General features: G+C 49.2%; 5 protein-coding genes across 5 annotated transcripts; 1 reads left to right on the forward strand and 4 right to left on the reverse strand.

The window, feature by feature from the left end:
• Positions 1 to 1474: 1474 nt before the first annotated feature.
• LOC125957008 (general odorant-binding protein 56d-like) lies at positions 1475 to 2098 on the reverse strand. Its single transcript, XM_049689359.1, has 2 exons — positions 1999 to 2098; positions 1475 to 1922 (listed from the first exon to the last, which is right to left on the reverse strand). Exons 1-2 carry the CDS (start codon positions 2062 to 2064, stop codon positions 1569 to 1571), a joined length of 420 nt encoding a protein of 139 aa, XP_049545316.1. The 5' UTR covers positions 2065 to 2098; the 3' UTR covers positions 1475 to 1568.
• A 556-nt stretch (positions 2099 to 2654) lies between these two features.
• Positions 2655 to 3312, reverse strand: LOC125953320 (uncharacterized). The gene is made up of 4 exons (XM_049682802.1): positions 3235 to 3312; positions 3049 to 3165; positions 2856 to 2963; positions 2655 to 2777 (listed from the first exon to the last, which is right to left on the reverse strand). Exons 1-4 carry the CDS (start codon positions 3310 to 3312, stop codon positions 2655 to 2657), a joined length of 426 nt encoding a protein of 141 aa, XP_049538759.1.
• Positions 3313 to 4159: 847 nt separating this feature from the next.
• Positions 4160 to 4744, reverse strand: LOC125953322 (uncharacterized). The gene is made up of 3 exons (XM_049682805.1): positions 4676 to 4744; positions 4470 to 4586; positions 4160 to 4387 (listed from the first exon to the last, which is right to left on the reverse strand). Exons 1-3 carry the CDS (start codon positions 4742 to 4744, stop codon positions 4160 to 4162), a joined length of 414 nt encoding a protein of 137 aa, XP_049538762.1.
• Positions 4745 to 4964: 220 nt separating this feature from the next.
• Positions 4965 to 5630, reverse strand: LOC125957011 (general odorant-binding protein 56d-like). The gene is made up of 2 exons (XM_049689361.1): positions 5531 to 5630; positions 4965 to 5463 (listed from the first exon to the last, which is right to left on the reverse strand). The coding sequence occupies exons 1-2, from the start codon at positions 5582 to 5584 to the stop codon at positions 5110 to 5112; spliced, it is 408 nt and encodes a 135-aa protein (XP_049545318.1). The 5' UTR covers positions 5585 to 5630; the 3' UTR covers positions 4965 to 5109.
• Positions 5631 to 8770: 3140 nt separating this feature from the next.
• Positions 8771 to 15103, forward strand: LOC125953324 (uncharacterized). Its single transcript, XM_049682807.1, has 5 exons — positions 8771 to 8923; positions 9004 to 9339; positions 14074 to 14190; positions 14249 to 14398; positions 14461 to 15103. Exons 1-5 carry the CDS (start codon positions 8873 to 8875, stop codon positions 14671 to 14673), a joined length of 867 nt encoding a protein of 288 aa, XP_049538764.1. The 5' UTR covers positions 8771 to 8872; the 3' UTR covers positions 14674 to 15103.
• The last annotated feature ends 2382 nt before the right edge of the window (positions 15104 to 17485 follow it).

The raw sequence follows: 17485 nt of genomic DNA on the forward strand, positions 1-17485 counted from the left end.
GCTATCAGCGTATGAATAAACGTTGTACTTCTAGAGGGATGCTGACCTCTCATTGCATGAAGGGTGAACCAGAAACAAGGAACAACATTAGCTATTAAAAGTTCATTCCATGGTTGGCTTTCAAAATAGCCTGCTGGTGTCGAGTGCTTCGGTATTTTACTGACCAGAAGCATACACCATCGCATTCGGCTATGAATCTGAGAAAGATGAATTTTCCAGATAATCTTGCGAGCCAAATTTGATTAGCGGCCCAAAACACTTCAGCAAACTTCTCCTAACAAGCAGCAAAATCCTCAGAAAGGCCCCCGAGCGCGACCACTTACCGAAAAACCACAAACACGACCCCGTACTGATGGAAGCATTTTCCACGAACGACGGATTTCGGTTCCTTTTTGGTCAAAAAACAATTAACTAGAATCAGCAGGATCACCGAAAAACACTCGTTGTGGTGCCTTTAGGTTTGGCAGGTCAAGGACCCTACGCCTAACCGGTGCCTAAGGTGCCTAATCGGTACACGAGTATAGCAACCACCATCTAAGTGATGCTACGACGCATCAGTCAAAGTAGGCGGCTCCCCCCGACGGCTGATCCGTTCACAGCCACGGATTGGAAACTCGTGGCCTTGGGACCGAGCGCGAAAATGGTCGAAATGAGATTTGCAGAAAAAGAAAACTCATCCCACGCTGGCCGTAAAATGACAAACATATTTTGCACTGTGGTCAGCGAAGAAAATGCAAGGAAAAAATGCCGCAAACGACAGTGAAGACAGTTTCCACAGGGAACGAGAAATTCCACAGAACCACTTTTGCGGTAATTGATAACTTACTTAACGGCCACCGAGCCACTTCCTTGTGCCGCGAAACTCTGTTTTGTTCTCATTTTCTTTTCTTTCCTCCTACCACTAGAAATCGAGACCTACCACGGGATGCTGGTCTGCCGCTGGACCATCAACAACATCGGCCGCCACTGATTGCACACAGCTTTAGCGGAAGCCGGGAATGTGCCGGGTGCCTGCGGTTATGCTCGGTTCATCATTTTCCGTTTGCAGCTTTTCCATCGCCTTTGATCGCGGCCCGAGGGGGGGCTGCTGTTCGCCTCGTCCCTCATTGCCGGCCGGTTTCCTGCCCAGCGCTTCAAGCGAACCGATGCAAATTCATGTCCCACTCACACACAAACACAAAGCCATTGTTTTGTGCCCGTTGCTTCATTGCTTTGCAGCTTCTTCAATCCTCTGAAGACAGCGAAGTTAGCATTGCGCATCCGCCAGCGCATCTTGTGCCAGCGATGCCGGAAATGTCTTTGGCAATAAAAATGAGATACTAATTTCCCGTTCACCCTTGGGCGATTCACCGGGAATGGGAGCAGCACCTAGCAGCAGTGTCGGTGCCGGTGTCCCTTCCGGAACCGGGAAGCTGTTTTGGATTTATGAGAAATAATGCTACACCATTGCTTGTGGGGGATTTTAGGAGGGTGGCATTCTATATTCCTCACGTTAGGTTGGTTGTTCCGTGGCGCAAAAAAAAATCACTTTCCAGCCGCGTAAACGGAAGCCCTTTGGCGATCCCCGATCACAGCAACGATGCCTTCTCGCGATGGTAACACTCGATGGCCCGGAAAGCGGTCTCGCAGCTATCGGTCGGATGCGGATCGACGCCACACTTCTTCACCAGCGCCTCGACCTTCGCCTTCTCCTGCGTCACCGAGAGCCGCTCGATCACGTAATCCGCATCCAGCTTACCGTCGGCGCCCATGAACTTGGCCTGCTGCAGGAAGCACCGCAGGAAACACTTGGTTTCACCGTCCACCTTCGAGAAATCGCCATCACGCAGCAGCGCCAGATGCTCCTTGTTCAGTGTCTTAAACTGCTCCAGACACCCCATCGCGAACCCTTCCGCCTTCTTCATCTGCTCATCGTTGAGCGGCTGCGATAACAAAGCGATAGCGGCGCGTTAGTACACCCTTAGGACCTCAGAACACTCAATATCCGCGAATAGTTACCTGGCCAACCGTTACGGTAGCGAGCAGAACGATTACACAGAACAGCAGCGGCACCGGCGAATGCATCTTGACGAGAACTTTTCCAAAACGCTAATACATCATCGACTGCCAGAAGCGACCGGCTTTATATACCCGGTCCACCGAACCACTCGTCGGGTGCTGCGAGAGACCTTTGGTGGGGTGGGCGCTTCAATGATGGCCAAATAATTACTATCTGCGCATCTGCGCCAGATGATGAGGCGGCGTTTGAGCGGCGTGCGACCCCACTTCAGACGACCTTCAGGCCACATTCGGACCGAGAAGGGGCCCTCCGACGAGCCCGCGTGCTTGACGGTGGCCGTCGCGGATCGATGACGTTCGAATGCGGTCGCGGTTCTGTTTTTTTTTTGCCCGCTGCTGCGTCCAGCGCCAATGTTTATATGCGGAACCGTCTCCAAAAGAGCCACCAAGGGGGTTGTTGTGATTAACCTAGCGAGCATTTTATTTCCACTCTTCGTTTTTTTCTTCTTCTTCTCTCTCGATTCGATCCGTTGAAATAGTCAAAAGTCATTCAGTTTTTGGTTTCACGTTGCACTTAAAGCTATCGAATGGGGGAAGGGAGAGAGGGCGGTAGGTGGTGGTGGGGGTACAGAATAGCACAGCACATACGCAGCGTCTCAGAAGTTCGTCGAGACCCACTCGGATACGGCCGTCTCGTGGATGCACTGGTACATCTCGAAGCCCGTCACGCACACCGTCTGCCCGAACCGATCGATACAGTTGTCGTAGACTGTTTGGGCCTGGGAAGATGAGAGAAGACGTCAGACGATCAGTAATGACAAGGGGGCCCCTCTCGCGATGATGATCGATACCCATACCCCGTCCGGTTCCAGGTAGCGGCCCGCGAAACCGATGATGAGCGTTTTGTTGTAGGTATAGTCGTCGTACATGAAGCCGGACTTTTTCATCAAACACTCGGTGAAGCACTGGACAGGGATAAGGATAAAACCCGGAGATAGAAAGGTTAGGTTAATAAGACCATCCAGGATAAGGAGTAGCTACACTGCGCACCTCTATCAGCGGGTCTCGCTCGGTAAAATCGCCATACTTGAGCGAGATCACGATGTCCATGTCGATGTCGAAGTCTTTCGTACAGTGATCGATCGCACCCTTGAAGTCTTGAGCGTTCTGGAAAAGCGTTATAGGGAGAATCATGTTAGAAGCATTTAGTACACTGACCACTGACCGGTCACTTACACAACCACTACTCGTCAGTAGCATTAGAAACGCCGCCAGTAACACTGTCACCAAACACCAACTGTCAGGTGGTGCCATTCTGTGTCCGGCGATCGTCACTTACTTTTCCAAAACGATAAAAACAATTAAACCTAGAACCAGATTCTAGGTGCGCACTTGTTTATGTGTCCGTCCGTTAACTATGCACTATTGACCTCTCCAGCCAACGTCACCAACGCTTGTGCGCTTGTTTACTTGTGTCCAACGAGCGGTGGTCCAAACCAGACTGGCGACCTCCCGGGAAGATCTTCGGTCTCGCCATGAGATTGAGGTTGCTCGTCGTCGGTCGCTCGCTCGTTCGCTCGCTTCACGCACACTCGATACTTTCTTTCTTTCACTCCAGACCATCCGCAGGAAGAGAGCTAAGAGCTGCCCACCGGCGATCGCGTGCTCACTCCACAGCCGCAGACACTACCAAACGAGTCCCAGAAGCGTCTCAGAAGGCCAAGAAGATCCGACATTCGGGTGTTCGGAACGTTGTATACTCTGACCCAGATTACCGGTTTCTCGCTCGCTCGCTCACTGACCGCTCTTCGTGGTGCTTTCTTTCCAGCGTTCGCGATCACTTATACGAGCGAGGTGCAAATGTGGGGAAGATAACGGCACTTTCCGCAGCGGCGGTCCCCGTCGATCGCTTGTTTGACCTGAAACCCGAACCAACTGATCGATTCGATCGCACCCCTGGACCGAATCTTTGACCCACTGATGCCTGGTGTGTGCCCGAAAACACACGCACACACTCGTTGACAAGTTCGAGGGAAGCAAATAAATAGATTTATTAGTATGTTTTGACATGGTGCTGACATTGGTGCTGACGATCGATCTCGTCACTCTGCGTCCATCCATCCGCCCGTCCACCGGTCCTTTCACTTTCCTTGAGCGTTGCTTACTTGCCTTCGTTCCACTTCTGGTTGACGTGCTCGTAGATACACTGGTATACCTCGAACGCGGTAGTACAGTACGTTGGTATGACGTTCCCGGTACATCGGTTAAACACCTCCTCCGAGCTTTCCTTCGAGACGAACCGATTGGTGAAGCGCATGATCGTGTCCCGGTTGAAGGTGAAATCGTCGTTCATGAAGCCGGCCCGCTTCACCAAACATTCGCCGAAACACTGCAGGGGGGAAGAGCGACGGAGTGGAGGAAGTGTTAAATGGACACGACCCCCTATGGGGTGACGTCACGCCTGATCTTACCTCAACCAGTGGACTGCGAACGGAGAAGTCACCGGCCCGGACCGCATCGAATACGGTCGCCTCAATATCGAACTCATTGCGACACCTCAGATAAGCTCCGATCACATCTTGTCCGAGCTATCACCAAGGGAGAGCAAAGGAAGAGCAGAAGCTGTTTGTATCTGTGGGATGACTTCCGGCCAGCTTCATCGTCCAGCAAAACTTACACAACCGGGCAACAGGGCTGGACCAGCGATCAGGATCACCACGAGCAGAAGCGTCACGAACCGCGCCATATTCACCCTTCGATGGCCAAACTCTAACTGACCAGGCGAGTGGCAAAAAAAGGGGAATGAAATTCGGAAGACTATATTTCGGAATCATAATTTAATCGGGGAATCCAAAGCTCGGACCTACTGAGCCCCTTCGTCAGCGCCCAGCATCCCAGACGCACGTTCGCGGTTCTTCGACTCTCAGACTTTCACCGTTTGTTTCGTCTGCTCCAGTTGGGTGAAGACCGTTTTTTGGGATTTTTTTTTCGGGATCTTCTTCGACTTTTATTTGTATTGGAGAGGAACAGGGTGCCCTAGAGAGTGGGTAGTACGAGGAACGACGGTGACGTCTGTCAGTGCATCATCTTAGCGACACACACACACACGGATCAATACATCAAAGTAGCTCGGTTCTCCATGTAGCACTGCAGCAACCGGAACGAACGTTCGCAGGCATCGGGACCGGCATTGTTGCGGCACCGGCTGACCATCTCTTCGGCCTTCTCCTGTCCATACTCGCCGGCCAGCTTCTCGGTCAGTTCGTCCGCCTGCACATTGCCATCGCTGTCGACGAATCCGGCACCCTGGAAGAAGCACTGCACGAAGCAACGCGTGCTACGATCGGCATCGGATGTATCGCCCGAACGGAGCCGGTTCACTTCCTCCTCGGAGGCGCCAGTCTGCTGGATACAGCGGCCAGCCAGCTGGCGGGCCGCTTCTCGCTGCTCATCGGTGATCAGAGCCTACGGGCGAATTAACGGGCCTAATCAGTACCAGAAGGCTTCTTTTGCGCGGAAGTCAAACACTTACCACAGTGCAGGCGATCAGGGCACTGACGACGAGAAGGCAAGCGAAGGACTTCATGGTTTTTGTGGGATTGTTGGTGCGGACTGACAGTAACCAGTGCTGTTCGATTGAGTTATGATGACTTCGTTGGAAGAGTTGAAGGGTTTTATAGGGTCATAAATTGTGGTGATAGCTTAATGTCGCACGCAGCGCCCTAAACCGTGCGCTACTACTTATCGCTCGTGGAAAAGACCTGTTTGAAGCTAATTGACAGTATGCTTGATGAAAGTGTAACAATCTTACTTCTTGTCATCGCAATTAAGGCTTCGGGGAAAAATAAATTAACTTTTGTTGATGACGAGAACCATTCCTACAAATTGTTCGTACATGCTATCAGGCGCAAGTCCCATACTTAATGTATGGGACTGTAGCATCATTTTGAATAGAAATTTGGGCAATGAGAACTGATTCACATTATTTCATACCACGAAAACGACGCAAAGAATAGTTTTTTTCGGTAGACTCTTCAAATTTCTTGGATAAAAGGAAATTAATTGTTGGTCATTGGAAGTATCTTTATTGAGTAAGTAAATCTTTCGCAATAAAATAAAACAATCATACAATAAAACAATCATTTACAAGCCACAAAATTGAGATAGAAGATGCGTCGACACAGCTGCTTAACACATCTTGATTTACAAATCAACTCGTAAGTCTTTAATTCAAAGTCTTAAGCCCACATCTTGCTCTGTGGCGAACTGTGATCAGAAAAGCTGTTTTTGGTCCTTTTCCCGAAAAAGCATTTCAACAGGTGACCTACATTAAGCAGGATTAGGTCGGAATCGGATCATCTCTACACTCTCCCCCCTTTCAACGCCATTAACCTTCATTAGACCGCGACTCTTTCACCGACATTCAATGTCAATCAAAATGGCTGCACCGAGTGCGGTGTCAATGTGTTCGCCATTTAAACGCGGGTACCACCAATTAAATGTGATCAAAGTTGGTCCGGGTGCATGACCGGGTGATAGGACGCGCACCGCCACACCCTCGCCCGACATGGAATTGGTTTTCCCCTGGCAACAATGTTACCGGACGCCCGATGCCCGCACGGATAGGGTCGGTACGAGTAGTTGAACTGTAATTACGAGAACTGCTACCCCCTAGCACCACCCTCCCGTCGGGGGGCGTCGCACAATGAATAGAGCACTTAATGAGACTTAACTCTTCGCTTTGGAGGTTGGAGGTTTTTCGATTGGAAAACTTTTACTTTCGAGCAGAATCAGCAAACTACTATAAATGGAGGGAAATGCTCTTCGCTAGCCGGTGCGCTATGCTGCTGCAGCTGCTGTTGCCAGATTGCAATCGTAGACGGTGGCCGACCAGCCGGTGCCATATGATGGATCTACCTCACTTGTTCGTTTAGCTGGTGACAGAAACCTCATCACTACCTGCACCACCGGAAGCGCTGTGGTAGAGGAGGAAGACATTGATGTAGAATTTGCAGCATGCAAATGGCTTCGTAGTCGTCGTGATCACGCACCAGTCAAGACTCTGTCGCTTATGCCCGGTTGGCCTACATTCTGCTGTTCACCTTCGGTGATGCCTTTGGGTTAGTGGTGACCATTTTAAACTTCCCTTCGAATCGAGAACATAAAATAGGTTATCTGCATCCAGACAGGATAAAAGCAGAGTGTGTGTGAGAGAGATAAAAGAGCGAAAGAGACACCCAGAACTGGTCAGTCGCCGGAATGGGTTGTAAATAATTTGACAACCATTTTCACGCCCTCCTGAACACAATCGCCATGATACCTGGCAGAGCTACCAGACAATGGCCGGCATTCTGTGGCGGGGAAGCAAGGATAGCGGAAGGTACACAACTTATTGCTCTACATGAATATGTGCGATTACGCGGCGAGCACGTGACAATAATTGATGTTCTCTGTTGCCGAGGGGGTCCGTGGTTTTTGGGTTTTGGCCTCGCGCGCGCACGCTTGTGTGGTCGTTTGGGCGTTACGTTTCTTCTGGAGTAGTGTATATGGTCCGGTGCTGCTACTGTGGTCACTTGCTTTTCAATCGCTTACCCTAATTAAAACCATACTCTCGCGGACCACCGATTGGCGATTGGCTAATGGCCGGTATCCGTAACCTTCCGTGGTGGAAGTGGTTTTCGCGATGCAATGCGATGCTTTTGTGGGGCGTTATGTTTATACGTGTTTTAGTGGAATTGATTTTACGCAAATTGCTGCTCACCAGAAAGCGATAAACTGGTGCCGTTGTGGTGTCAGATTTTTTCATTTTGTTGCTGATACCATTAGCAATTAATATTTTATAATGCTTGGTTTTGAATGTTTTTTATGCATCGCTGCAACGCTCATAAAACCTGGTGACCCTAGATGCTTGCTGACACTTAATCAAGACAATCTTCTATGTTTATGAGCCACTCAATTGATGTCTTCCTATCAGCTCTTCTAACCCTGCGGCGAAGTGAAGAAGTGTTTTGATTAACGCTAATCGCCCTCGATTAAACGGACCATCTGCTGGTACTACTACCAAGCGGCCGCTACCGAGCAGCATTAATCATATTTTAACGCCTCGCCGCACCACCGGACGCGCTTGATTTATGGCGGACCTCTCGCTCGCTCGCTGATCCGTGGGTTAACTGGCGCGCCTTCAACACTAACGCGCTGGCAGCGTGCGCTCAGTGCGATAAAGCTGTTTAGCATTTCGCGGTTAACCGCGTCAATCACGCGACCGGCCAGCGCCGGTCGTGATTTCAAGTTCAAGGCGGCGACGTCGGTTCGTCCAGCAGCGGCAAGCAGCGTTATCATGTCGCACGTTAATTGACGGTCGGCCGCTGGGCACTGTCCGCAAGTTTGTTCTAGACCTGGTCTGGTGGTTTCTCTCTCTCTCTCTCGAGTACCTGATTCCGGTTCTGGCCCCGAATGCTCTTCGGTGATTTATGTTTTCCCTTTTTGTCACTTTATTTGTAGGTAATGTTCCAGCGAACCGGAACCGGCGAACCGTCAGCTCAACTACCGGTCGCACTAATCGTGTGCCGTGTCGAGGGCGGAAGGTGGCGTCGAACTCAGGGCAGCCATGTTTAGTGACAGCGAGGCCAGCGGGGAGGGTGGGTTTTGTCACTTGTCACTGTGACCGTACTGAGTACTTGCGCTGCTGGACTACCTTGAAGCTGTAGCTGTGCAGCAGGAGGGGATACATTAGATGCATTTGCCGGAGCCTGTGCACTGGACCTCTATATAAAGTGACGATCAATCTCCGGACCAGCATCAGTCAATCGGCAGCAGCTGTTCTCTAGCATCTAGCACAGAACCAACAGGCAACCAAACCTCTCCACCGTGCACCATGAAGACGTTCGTCGCTATTGCTGTCGTTGCGCTGATCGCTGGCTCTCTCGTAAGTCTCTCGTAAGTCGTCACTGAACACTGAATATCCTTAATTCTTCCCGGAATTCTTTCGCAATCCCTCTTCCACAGGCTCTGACGATCGACCAGAAAAAGAAGGCGGAAGGGTATGCGGCCGAGTGCGTTAAGACGAGCGGTGTTGCGCCTGAGACGGCCGCGAAGCTGAAGAACGGTGACTTTGCCGGTGCCGACGATAAGACCAAGTGCTTCGCCAAGTGCTTCCTCGAGAAGGCCGGCTTCATGACGGACAAGGGTGAGATCGACGAGAAGACGGTCATCCAGAAGCTGTCGGTCGATCATGATCAGGCCAAGGTCGAGGGTCTGGTGAAGAAGTGCAACCACAAGGAGGCGAACCCGTGCGAGACCGCCTTCAAGGCGTACCAGTGCATCTACGCCGCCAAGGGTTCCGCTATCTAAACGCAACATCATTTTGGTCCCGTGCCGTGCCATGCCATCTCGTTGATTTTCCCTTTATTTATTGAAGAAAAAAAGAACACGAAAATTCCCAAACCTGCTAACACGAGGCTACTGTTGAAGCGATCAATCAATTGATGACACAAACCAACAGGAGGTAATGGACTAGTTGATGTAAACTCGTTCCCCGTACACAAATCGACCAACGCCTGCTGTGCTGCTGCGGTGACGAAGGTAACAGTAATTACGCCGACATGTGTTCGTAATTGGGGTTTCCGGTTCCCCAAAAAAGAAGAAAGAAATGGCCCAGAAATCCCAACATCCAACACAACCACAAATCATGTCTAGGTTGATGCTGTGGATCCAGGCTCCAGCGTTGACATCCTTAATTAGCATAGCCCGGTCACCAAAAAAAAAAAATGACAAAACTGTTCCAAACGATCCGGACGGGATTCCCAGTTTGATACGAGTCCACCGTTGACTGCCGGTAACCAATGGGGCTAGGGGGACGGGAAGTTTAAAATTACTTTTCTCGATTGTCTGGCCTGGCCACGAATTTGTTTAGCTGCCAAAAACAAACCGACACAAAAAACCATGCAAACCTCAAAGCCACAAAAAGGGACTGATCGACAATCGGTGGTTTGGTGGACGGTCAGTTTGAAAGCAAAACATGGAAATTTACTAAACGACCGGTTCCATCAATCAGCAATCGAACGGTGCGGCAAGGGACTGAGGCCTGCGGGATAACGAATGCCGATAAGGAACTAATCAACCGGCCTCGGACCAGGCGGACACCGGTGTTCTCGGTCGATGAGATTCGATGTGATGATGCTCGGTGGTTGCTGTCTTTCCGATCATCAATGACAATGGTTCTGTCCATTTCGCTTTTCCCTGATGGCGATGTCGAGATCTGTCAAAGCATCAATCCGTAAAAGAAGCATGACAACAGCATGATAGTTGGCTGGGTTGGCATGTGAGAGGAACAATGGTACGGATGTGCTTCTTGATTTGCTGTCCGTTTTGCTTTATCTAGAATGCGATGTTATCGGTTATTTGCATAATGCAGTAGTTCGGAGGAAAAAAGATTACAATGTAGCAGAGAATAGACCCCGGTGGATCTATTGTTTTTCAGATGAGGTTGTTCAAAAGACGAATATTACAAATAGTCGCGGCTTATCCGGAAAGCATAGTAGCTTCTGTTCTATTCAAATCCCTTTTCCGATTCTTGCTTTAAAATTAAGAAACAAGCAGTGAGTGTCTAGAATTAAAAAAAAAACCTTTGCAGATTTTTTCAGGAATCAGATACTATTTTAACTATTTTTTTCATGTCGCGCCCATTAGCAGTTGGCAGAAGCACAGAATTTAAACCCGATCAGCAGTTTAAAATGTTCAGAAGCATAAGGAAATAAATCCGAAACATGGAGACACGATATCGTTTCATTTTAAGTTAGGTAGCAATGCCGCATCGTAAGATTCTACACAAAACATTACAAAAGATGCTCGATATGTATGTTGATTTTTAGACATGTGTTCAATGCAAGCAGCAAGTCAAAAAAAATACTCACAACGCCAAATGGTTCGTAAATACTTTGCATAAAAAGTTCTCAAAATAGGTAGACAGAAGATAGAATCAAACATATGATTTAAAGAGACATTTCTGAGCAAAACAGATGAATCCAAGAAGTGAAATTATTTGCTAATAACACCAAATATATAATGTGTTGATTACAATAAGACGATGAAAATTAAGTACGTTTCAATCAAGCCAGTGTTGCCAATTCACACAGAGGCAACAAAAATCTTTTTTTTATTTTTTCTTTAAAGGTTTCGATAGTTTAAAATTTAAATACTGAGCGAGATCTTTCAATCTGCAAATATGCCAAAAATGCCTCGAAAAACTCGATCTGTACACCAATCTTATCGGTGAACATCACGATAACAATATTTAGTCAGTTTGCATAAGTTCGATGTCCCCTGTGGTGTCTGAAGTCAACGTCCAGCAGCTGCGCATACATACATTACGCCTCGAAGTAATCTTCGTGACCACGTCCGCGTTCCATTCGCCAGACTACCCACCGTGTGTCACCGAAGGTCAATCGAACAGAAACATGTTTATGCGTCGTGGGTCGTGGAGTGGGGAACCGTTTTGCTTCGACCCCTTTCAGCTCCCACTCCGAAAGGCCCCTTCCGTCGCTGACATCGTTGGCTTGCATCGGAAAATTGTTAAATTAATTCCCGATTCCCGATTCCCGATACCACCCGGGACAGTAAACGGTACACGATCTGTCACCAGATGTGTCACCACCCCGTTTGCGTCCGTCCGTCCGTCCGTTCGGTCAGCCTATAACCACAAAACCGCCCCCAAGAGCCCGCCAGCCAAACCTGAGAACCTGTACGCCATCCAGCTGTGACTGACCTGTTTCATGGAGTCCAGCCTTCCATCACGGCCGGAGAGACATTTGCTCGACCTGGCAACGTGTAAAGGACGAGAGCCTTCCGGTGACCTCTAACCACGGTCCACGATGGTCGGGATGTAGTTGAGGGACGAGAGATTGAATTAGACTTGTCATGTTCCGGTTGGCCCGGTTACCACACCCGCCCGTTCCGTCGTACCTTCGGCGGCGTTCCCGGGGTTCGTTCAACAGATTAATTATGCCATTTCGCTGTCGCAACAGGGCACCCTCATCGGTCACGTTATCAGCCTCATGTCGGCCGCATGTTGGCCGACAAGAGGCGAGACCCACGATGGAATGAACACTCGATACACTCCCGTACACCCTGCTGCTGCTCCTGGACACACACCTCGGAGCGCCACCGAACTCGGAATACGGAATATCAACGGACGGCAATCGCCTGACCCACGTCTGTCCGGCGACCATTGGTCGGCCCTGTTGATAGCTGACGGATGTAAAATATCAAACATTAACACGCCGCTTCCGTCTTTTGACAAAGGCCACCGTGGTGGGCCCCTTCCCAAACCCTTTTCGGTTCAACAGAAGATGGATCGCGGATCCCCAGACATACACACGCACACACACACACACGCAGACCGACAGACGGGACACCGGTTTCAGCTGTCGTCTCGCATGGTTTCGAGCAAACAGTCGGTTTTCCCCCCCACAAAAACTGACCTCTGGGCCACCAAATCAACAAATTTTGGCAGCTCTCCGGGCGCGGTGCGGGGGGGTTGAGGGGCACTGGCAATCCGAAACCCCAATGGTGGGATGGCAAAGACCCACAGCCAACTGCGCATTATGCCACGTGCGTCCGAGGCATGCCACGGATGATGGACGTCGGGTGTAAGGCGCGTCAAAAGCCCTCCGAGTGGGCGCCACCAAAAGCCGAACCGAGCCGACCTCTAATCCGCACTCGTTGATAGGGGTCGGATGGGAGAAGTTGGAGTTGGTTAAATATTTAAATATCCTCCATAAAGTGGACACACAACCGATGTCGCCCTCTGTGCCTGACAGATTGCGTCAAAACCTTGCCGGAGCTCGCGAATCGCGGCCTATCCCGAACTAATTTCCCAAAGTGGCAGACCACACGTGTAAACGTTCACTTGGGATGCGACCCAACTGCTAGCCGGAGCCAGCTCCGTAGGGGTACTTGATGAGGAGAGTTTGCTGATTGCATCCACCAGTCATCGGATTGATTAAGTCCGAAGAGGTTTCAGTTTGATTGCCTTGGAATCGCTGCAAGGTGTTGATCGATTTCGAACCTATAGTTGAGCGCAATGTGCATCAGTATTCAAATGACAAACATGATAATAACTTCATCGAAGCTCTAAACCTATCTTTTGAAAGTTATTTTGTGTCGAAACACACCTTTAAAGCATTTAAATATAACTTATTGATGTAATTCAATATGCTCCATTTTATAGAATAGCCCTAGCCCAAGACAAACAGACATCGCTCAATCATCAAAGCAACCCTGGGGTTGCGACGATACAAATATTGAAAGCATCCTCTCACGAGGCAGCATGGCAACTGTGTTGACAAAGCTGTTCGCTGCTTCCGGCTTACTAGGATGTAATTACTAATATAGGACCAGCGTAGCTTCCATCCACCCCTGGCTCGAGATTATGTTTGCTCGAGAACCGTGCAGTCTTGGGCACATCGAGGCGGCAATCACTGCGATTTCCGGGCACGAATCTGGGATTTGAAATTAATCGCAAGTTAAACAAATGAGCCAGAGTGCAAATTGCAATCACAAGAGTAATTCTGCTCCTGCTCTTACTAATAATCTACATTAATCCCGTAATTACTTCAACACACATATATTGACGTTTGCATATTTTTCGTTTTTCATCTGCTGGCCGTTACCTTAGCTCCCGCAAGTGTGTGGCATAAACAATCGATTAGCAATCGCATTTCCCTCGGTTCGAGGTAATTTTCCGGATGTGCACCGGATGCGTGCAAGTATTTAACTACCAACCCCCAGTGGCGAGGTGATTCACCAGATACCTGACCCGATGCCAGTACTGTAGCACGAGGTACGTTGCATCTCGATGCATCATGCAGTCGATCTTGAAGTCGGTCTAGGCCCAGAGACTCAGAATTCTCATCGATGTCCCCCACCCTGGCCGGTCGCCATTGTGTTCGTCTGTGGGAAACGGTGAGAAAGTGACCGTCTACTGAAGGTTGGAGTGCTAGACAGAGAGACAAAGAGAGACAGATAGGGAGAGAGAGGGTATATATACTCCCAACGAGATGATTTGTCGGACGATAGTTAGACCTTTGGCTATCGGATAGTAAACACCTTTCGCATCGCACTATGCAGCTCTACGCGGTGGTGATTGTTCTAGCGAGTGTGGCCGCCACCCAGGCAGCCGAGGAGGCCCCGGTGGTACGTAGTGTGACGGTTGCCCAAAGATACACTAAATGAAATGCTTCTCCTTTTGCAGCAGCAGGAGCAACCAGATCTGGAAGACGTCGGCAAGATAGCGAACGGTGAAACGTACGCGCTGCAGTGTTTGCTCGAGAGTGGCCTCAAGCTGGACTCGCTGTCCACCATCTCGGTGGCCGAACTGACCGATTCCGGGAGCAAAATTAAGGTAAGCCCGATGCTGCACATGTTACGAGAAGTCAGTTGGATGATCGTTTCGCTTCTCACCAGTGTCTGGTGAAGTGTTTCTTCGAGAAGACGGGCTTCATGGACGGCCAGGGGAAGCTGCAACAGGACGTGGTGGTCGAGCAGCTGTCCAAGTTCATGCCGAAGGAGCGCATCGAAATGCTGGTGAAAAACTGTGACATCCAGGAGCCGGATCCGTGCGATACGGCCTACAAGGTGACCGAGTGTTACTTCCAGAACAAGGCCGGACTGTTCTAGTGTACCGAGCACCGTATGTTATGTTCCATCAGTTCCAGCAGTGAAGCTGTGGGTGTGTGTGTGTGTTTTTGGCGTGCAAAACGCAGCCGATACCGATCGTCGATTAATTATCCTCGATTGACAAATGAATGGCGTAAGTGTCCGATCTGAATAATGGTGAGAACGGGATTCAGTTCCAGTAAATCCGACGCAGCACTCATTAGACGCGATGACTTATTGTATCCGCTGCATACTTTTGCGTGCAGGAAATCATCGCTCATTAGCGATGCCATAATTGTTAGCATTATTTGATGAAGTTTTCAATGGAATACAATGCTGATCAGATCGTGAGGAATTCTGCGTTTAGATTTTGAACAGTTCCGCTAGATTTTCACAGGTCATCTCATCGCTCTCGAAGTGTGTTAAAGATTTTATCTAATAAATGGTTTAAAGTTAATGGATTTGTTTCCAAACCCTGGCGTAGTATTCTCGACAATCTTCATGCTTCCTAAAAACGACAAAAAAACCACTCGACACTCCGACGAGCAGGATTTTCAATTAACCTTTCCTGGCCAAAATGGGATTCCTATATGCTACTTTCCCGGATAATGTCATCCATAAACCGATTGAGGGGTTTGTTTGTCAACGAATCCGGTCCGGATCCTGAGCACGTCGTCATCTCGCAAGTAGCACGTTCCACGTTCGCCCCTTTTAATGTTGGACGTAAACACGGTCACGAAGGCAGACCATCCTTTCCTCGCTGACATTTCCCCAAAAAAGCTCCAAAACCTCATAAACCCGGCTCTATGATTCTATTTCCCGGCACGGCCACGATGTTTGGCCAGCAAATTTATCAGAACATTAAATGCACTCGATCATTCCTTCGAGCAGGGAGCACTTTCGTGTGGGGCTCGTAAATTTTACGCTCCACCATATCATCCGCTCCCGAAACCGGAGTTTTATAAGCGCATCCCCAACACGGGGCACTTCAATCGCATACTTTACTGTATGCTCGATAGGGGACCACCAGTTCGCGTTTAAACGGATATTCTGGTACGATTGCTACTTTGTACCCGATGAGGTACTCGATCGATCGATCGATCGCGCCAACCATCGCCATTGGGTAATGGCTCATCCAACCTTCTAAATCATCGCGTGCATCGAGTGAAGTCAATTTGTCACACATTTTACAGTTATCGACCCATAAATCGTCTCGCACGCGATTGGATAAATTGGCCGACCATTGGTTCGGCGTCCTCGGCCAGAAAGATAACTCCCTGCCTCCCAGGAGGAAGTAATCGAACTTTAAATAAACAACTTCTAGCTGCAACGTTAATCTTTACCAAAGGCAGAAGCAGACCAGTTCGGCGAACAGGAACCTTCTCCGTAAACCTGTTAACGCCCGACGATCGGCTTACGGTTCTAAAAGTTTTATTAGCTTGCTGCTGCTGACTTTTCGCTCGGCTCGGCTCTAAAACTCCAAAACCCTTTCCAATGACAAGAACGAGTATGTAGTCCCTAGATGACGTAATCTTGTCACCATTCAGCACGAGATGGTCGCCTCTGGTCGCCCGGCAAACGGTTCTAGTGACGGTGTTTGCTCACGACGAAAACCGTGGTCCTCGTCGTCGTCCTCGTCGTCGTCGTCGTTCCGCGAAAGGTTGTTACGTTGGTCGTTAAAATTTAATTCTTAATTTCGGATGCGCTGCAACCAGCAGCCACTGTGTTTGGTGCTTAATTAAAACTCGTGAGCGCGGGCACGGCTCAGGGGGTCCTTGGACAACTCGTGGTACGCCACGGGCACAGGGAACTGGAGCAGGAATTTTGAATTATTTCCAGGTCACCTGGGTCCTGGAACCGGGACCTGGACTGTCTGGCTGCTAGTTGTGCCACGTGCTAGCTTCTACGCGAAAAACCTTCGGCGCCAGTTTCTGACAGGTGCTCTCCTGCACGTCATGCTTCTGTCGAATTATTACGAAAACTGGATTTGCTCACGTATTAGCGAGGGCCCAGATTTTCCTTCAACTCCGCACGCTACGGCACGCGACCGGATTCTGGTGTAAGGTTTTCGTTCGTTCGTTCGTTTTTTTTGTCTTCTTCCAATTTTCGACATTCAACCAGAGGTGCCATAAAGTTGACCTCTCCCACTTGGCAGAGAAGCCAAAGCCAAAGCCGGCCTGCTCGGAAAGCAAACAGCCGAAAAGTGTTTGGCCTCGTGGCGGTAAGTCGACAATGTCATATTTGGAAAGGCCTCAAAACCTGCAAACACACACACACACACACACATGCCGAGGCTCAGCAGCGTGCGAGACTGTTTTTGTTTGTGTCAGAACCATACGCTCCCGTATGTGACACTCCCGGTGCTCAAGTTTTTCACGACAAATAAGAGTCAGAGAACGAGAAAAAAAGCTACAGCAGCAGCAGCGGCAGCAGCAAAGGAAAAGCGAGAAAAGTTTCCCCGTTTCTGGATTAGCTCATAATTAAGACGATACCCAGGAGATAACGGTGACGGTATGGTGTACGGGAGTCGTGCACCGAGCTGTGCATAAAGTCGAATATTAAATTTGAAGTATGCTTCACATCGCGGCTCGTCGAGTATGATAGTGTAGAGTCCAGCTTTTTTTTATTTTTTATAGCCATGTTACACAATTAGTTCATCATCGTCCTTGCACAACGAATAAATCATATTAAATTAATGTGGTACGAGGTTGATGCTTGGCTGGAACCGATGTAAAGGAAGAAATATGATTGCATGCACAGGTGTATTTCTATTTTGATGCATAATGTAGAAACAAAACTACTAATCCAGAATCAACAACAAATATTTCAAACA

This window comes from Anopheles darlingi, chromosome 3, assembly GCF_943734745.1.
Source record: "Anopheles darlingi chromosome 3, idAnoDarlMG_H_01, whole genome shotgun sequence".
NCBI lineage: Eukaryota > Metazoa > Arthropoda > Insecta > Diptera > Culicidae > Anopheles > Anopheles darlingi.

Coding starts and splice junctions, on each gene's coding strand:
- LOC125957008 (XM_049689359.1), bottom strand. CDS start 2,064: ATGCATTCGCCGGTGCCGCTGCTGTTCTGTGTAATCGTTCTGCTCGCT. Junction 1,923..1,998: donor CTACCGTAACGGTTGGCCAG/GTAACTATTCGC, acceptor TTGTTATCGCAG/CCGCTCAACGATGAGCAGAT.
- LOC125953320 (XM_049682802.1), bottom strand. CDS start 3,312: ATGGCACCACCTGACAGTTGGTGTTTGGTGACAGTGTTACTGGCGGCG. Junction 2,964..3,048: donor AGCGAGACCCGCTGATAGAG/GTGCGCAGTGTA, acceptor ATCCCTGTCCAG/TGCTTCACCGAGTGTTTGAT. Junction 2,778..2,855: donor GCTACCTGGAACCGGACGGG/GTATGGGTATCG, acceptor TCATCTTCCCAG/GCCCAAACAGTCTACGACAA.
- LOC125953322 (XM_049682805.1), bottom strand. CDS start 4,744: ATGGCGCGGTTCGTGACGCTTCTGCTCGTGGTGATCCTGATCGCTGGT. Junction 4,587..4,675: donor CAGCCCTGTTGCCCGGTTGT/GTAAGTTTTGCT, acceptor CCTTGGTGATAG/CTCGGACAAGATGTGATCGG. Junction 4,388..4,469: donor TTCGCAGTCCACTGGTTGAG/GTAAGATCAGGC, acceptor TCCCCCCTGCAG/TGTTTCGGCGAATGTTTGGT.
- LOC125957011 (XM_049689361.1), bottom strand. CDS start 5,584: ATGAAGTCCTTCGCTTGCCTTCTCGTCGTCAGTGCCCTGATCGCCTGC. Junction 5,464..5,530: donor CCCTGATCGCCTGCACTGTG/GTAAGTGTTTGA, acceptor ATTCGCCCGTAG/GCTCTGATCACCGATGAGCA.
- LOC125953324 (XM_049682807.1), top strand. CDS start 8,873: ATGAAGACGTTCGTCGCTATTGCTGTCGTTGCGCTGATCGCTGGCTCT. Junction 9,340..14,073: donor TCTACGCCGCCAAGGGTTCC/GCTATCTAAACG, acceptor GTCGGACGATAG/TTAGACCTTTGGCTATCGGA. Junction 14,399..14,460: donor ATTCCGGGAGCAAAATTAAG/GTAAGCCCGATG, acceptor GCTTCTCACCAG/TGTCTGGTGAAGTGTTTCTT.